Raw genomic sequence first — 2520 nt, forward strand, 5'->3', positions numbered from 1 at the left:
CGTCCCTAAACAGCTCTCTCTGCTGCTCTCCTGGTTTTAGGGTGACACCTCAGTCCCCAAGAGTGGGGAGTACATCTCAGCTGTGCTCTCTCCTGACTTCCAGGAGGCACCATGCAGATCCTCCCCCAGAGCCCTAAATCAGAGCCAGGGGGAGTCTCTCCGGGTGAAGGTGTCTGTAGCACGCAGGTGCTGGAGCGATTCGGGGTTCCCAGTGCATGGAGGAGGGGGGGGGTGTTGTTCATCATTTCACTGTCACGGTTAGGACACACTGAGAGCACGTATGCAACATCTGTGCAACAGATGTGCTGCCGCATCACTGCGCGTGGCTCTGTGTGTGTGCGTGTGTGAGCAGATGTGTGCTCGAGGCTTCGGTCAGCTCCAGCAGGCAGTGCTGCTCCGGCAGCATCCGTGTGTTCGTGCGGAATGGCACAGGCCCAGAGCCTGCCGTTGGGGTGAGCTGGAGGGGACAGTGCCGCTGGCTTTTGTACGGCATATTTGGCACGAGCAGACCGTCTTGGCAGAGGTGGAAGGGGCTGGGGTGAGGGAGCTTAGAGCCAGAGCCATTTCAAATAGCAAAGAGTTTTGTTCGGTTACTGCTGTCCTGAGTCTGGTGGTGTGTATTGGGGTGGGGGCTGAGCTCTGGAGGGCGCAAAAAGAAGGAGGATCACAACTTTTTGTCACCTGTCCCAGTAGATCAGTTGTTTCCCCACTGAGCAGTACAGATCATAATTTATTGTATGAGAATATATCCAATTCAGCTTCCAGCTGGTGGGTTTTTTTTACACCTTTCCCTGCTGGTTTAAAGAGCCCTTTGGTGTGTGGTCCCTCCTCTTCAGAGGCACCGGCACCACTGTGGCAGTGGCTGAGAGCTGGTCAGGGCTGAGGACCATGCGCGTTCCCCATCCTTGCTCTCCTTTCCGCAGACCATGCTCGTCAGCTCACCAAGTCCATGATGAGGAAGGCGGTGTTGGACCGCCTGGTAGCTCACCGGGAGGAAGACATTCAGAACTTCATCAGCTTCATCTCTAAAGAGTCCATCCAGAAGTCACTTCGCATGTATATGGAGATGCTGAAGAAGAAGAAGAGCTGAGGAGCCTGTCAGCCGGGGTCCGGTCCCAGGAGCTTGAGTGACCCTTTGAAACGCTGCAGTAGCTGTAGACTTTCACAGTGAAGCCATCTACAGCGTCAGCAGTTGGTGATGTGCTGCCTGCTCCCGTGGCCGCCCCAACCGCCCCTTCCCCTTAGTCCCCATAGAGTGCCTGACACCACTGCTGCCTTTCCTGAGAGCAGGGTGAGCTGCCTGCTCGGCTCCCCCGAGGAACGGGCAGGGAGAGGGTCATGGCACCACCGTGGGTGCCCAACGGTCCTGTGATATCCTCCTTCCTGTCCAACAGGTAATTGTGAAATGAGATTTGTCAATAAAATCTTCGATGAGGTAGGAGATGGGTGCTTCATTCTGTCTGCAGTTACCGCTTCCGGGCTGGTGGCCTGTCCGTGGGCTCTGGTTCGTGGTGGGCTGGGGGGGCTCTGCCCTGAGCCGGGGGGGCTGGGGGGGTCAGGGCACGGCCGGCTGCGGCCCTTCTCCAGACCAGGACCCGAAGCAGCCCGCGCATGGGGCTGATGGATGGGGCTGCAGGGAGAGCCTTCATGGAGGTTGGTGGTGGGAGCTGGAGCTGGATCGTGGTCTGTGGCCGCAGGAGGAGCTCAAGCCGTCAGCTTCACCTCCACCGGGTAGTGGTCGCTGACTGCCAGGGCCTGGAGGAGGGTGAGAGGTAGAGAGGTGTAACACAGGGGTTCAGCGAGCCCCTCGCCCCTCGCCGGGGCGGCAAAGCGGCTGTGATTGCCCTGCCAGAACCTTCTGCCTGCTGGAGGCACACTTGATGCCCCCAACCCCGAGACACTCAACACACAAGGCTCTAGTTTTGGCACCTCTCGTGGAGAGATGCCCAGACGTGGCCTGGGGCGGGTGCTGGCAGGGGCACGTCTGCCTTGCGAGACCCCTGTGTCTCGTTTGGGCACTCTGTGCCGGCTATGGGTGGTGGCAGATGGGCTCGTATCGCCCCACGCCCTGCAGTCCTGCCTGCTCAGGCCAGAGCCAGTTCGGGCTTCTCCTGGAGCTGCTTCAACTCCATTTTTGAGCTGATACTTAAACGCGGCAGCTACGTGGCTGCACCGGGCTGCCTGATCCCCAAGAGGTGTTGGCAGCCCCGCAACCAGGGCAGCTCAGCGTTGGTGCCTGTTTGAGCCCCAAATTTGTGACCCCAGCTCACCTCCTCCTGCTCCAGCTGGAAAGCACGCTGGAAATTGTAGATGGCAGCTGAATTTGGCACGATGCTTCTCTTCAGCTTGGCTCCGCACACCACGATCCTGCCAGGGAGACGCGGGCGGTGGGTCTCGCTCCCGCCCCTGCTCTTGGCCACTGATGGTGTGGGACGGGCAGGGGGGCACCGGCGGTGCTGGGGAGGGGGACGGCAGTGCTGCAGCGGCACTCCCCTGTCATAGGCGCAGTCCGACTTCCCC

The 2520-nt window shown here is 59.8% G+C and overlaps 2 protein-coding genes across 3 annotated transcripts in view; one reads left to right on the plus strand and one right to left on the minus strand.

The window, feature by feature from the left end:
* Positions 1–1090, plus strand: part of ECI1 (enoyl-CoA delta isomerase 1) — a 6190-nt gene extending 5100 nt beyond the window's left edge. For both annotated transcript variants that reach the window (XM_009881927.1, XM_009881928.1), the window contains exon 6: positions 924–1090. In XM_009881927.1, the coding sequence (XP_009880229.1) occupies positions 924–1090 (167 nt within the window). The remainder of the gene's footprint in view (positions 1–923) is intronic.
* Positions 1091–1704: 614 nt separating this feature from the next.
* Positions 1705–2520, minus strand: part of LOC104283739 (deoxyribonuclease-1-like 2) — a 2829-nt gene continuing 2013 nt past the window's right edge. The window contains exons 6-8 of the mRNA XM_009881956.1: positions 2488–2513; positions 2271–2367; positions 1705–1755 (exon numbers count right to left, since the gene is read on the minus strand). Coding sequence (XP_009880258.1) covers positions 1705–1755; positions 2271–2367; positions 2488–2513 — 174 coding nt within the window. The remainder of the gene's footprint in view (positions 1756–2270; positions 2368–2487; positions 2514–2520) is intronic.

The sequence above is a fragment of the Charadrius vociferus genome, unplaced genomic scaffold, assembly GCF_000708025.1.
Source record: "Charadrius vociferus isolate BGI_N301 unplaced genomic scaffold, ASM70802v2 scaffold593, whole genome shotgun sequence".
Taxonomy (NCBI): domain Eukaryota; kingdom Metazoa; phylum Chordata; class Aves; order Charadriiformes; family Charadriidae; genus Charadrius; species Charadrius vociferus.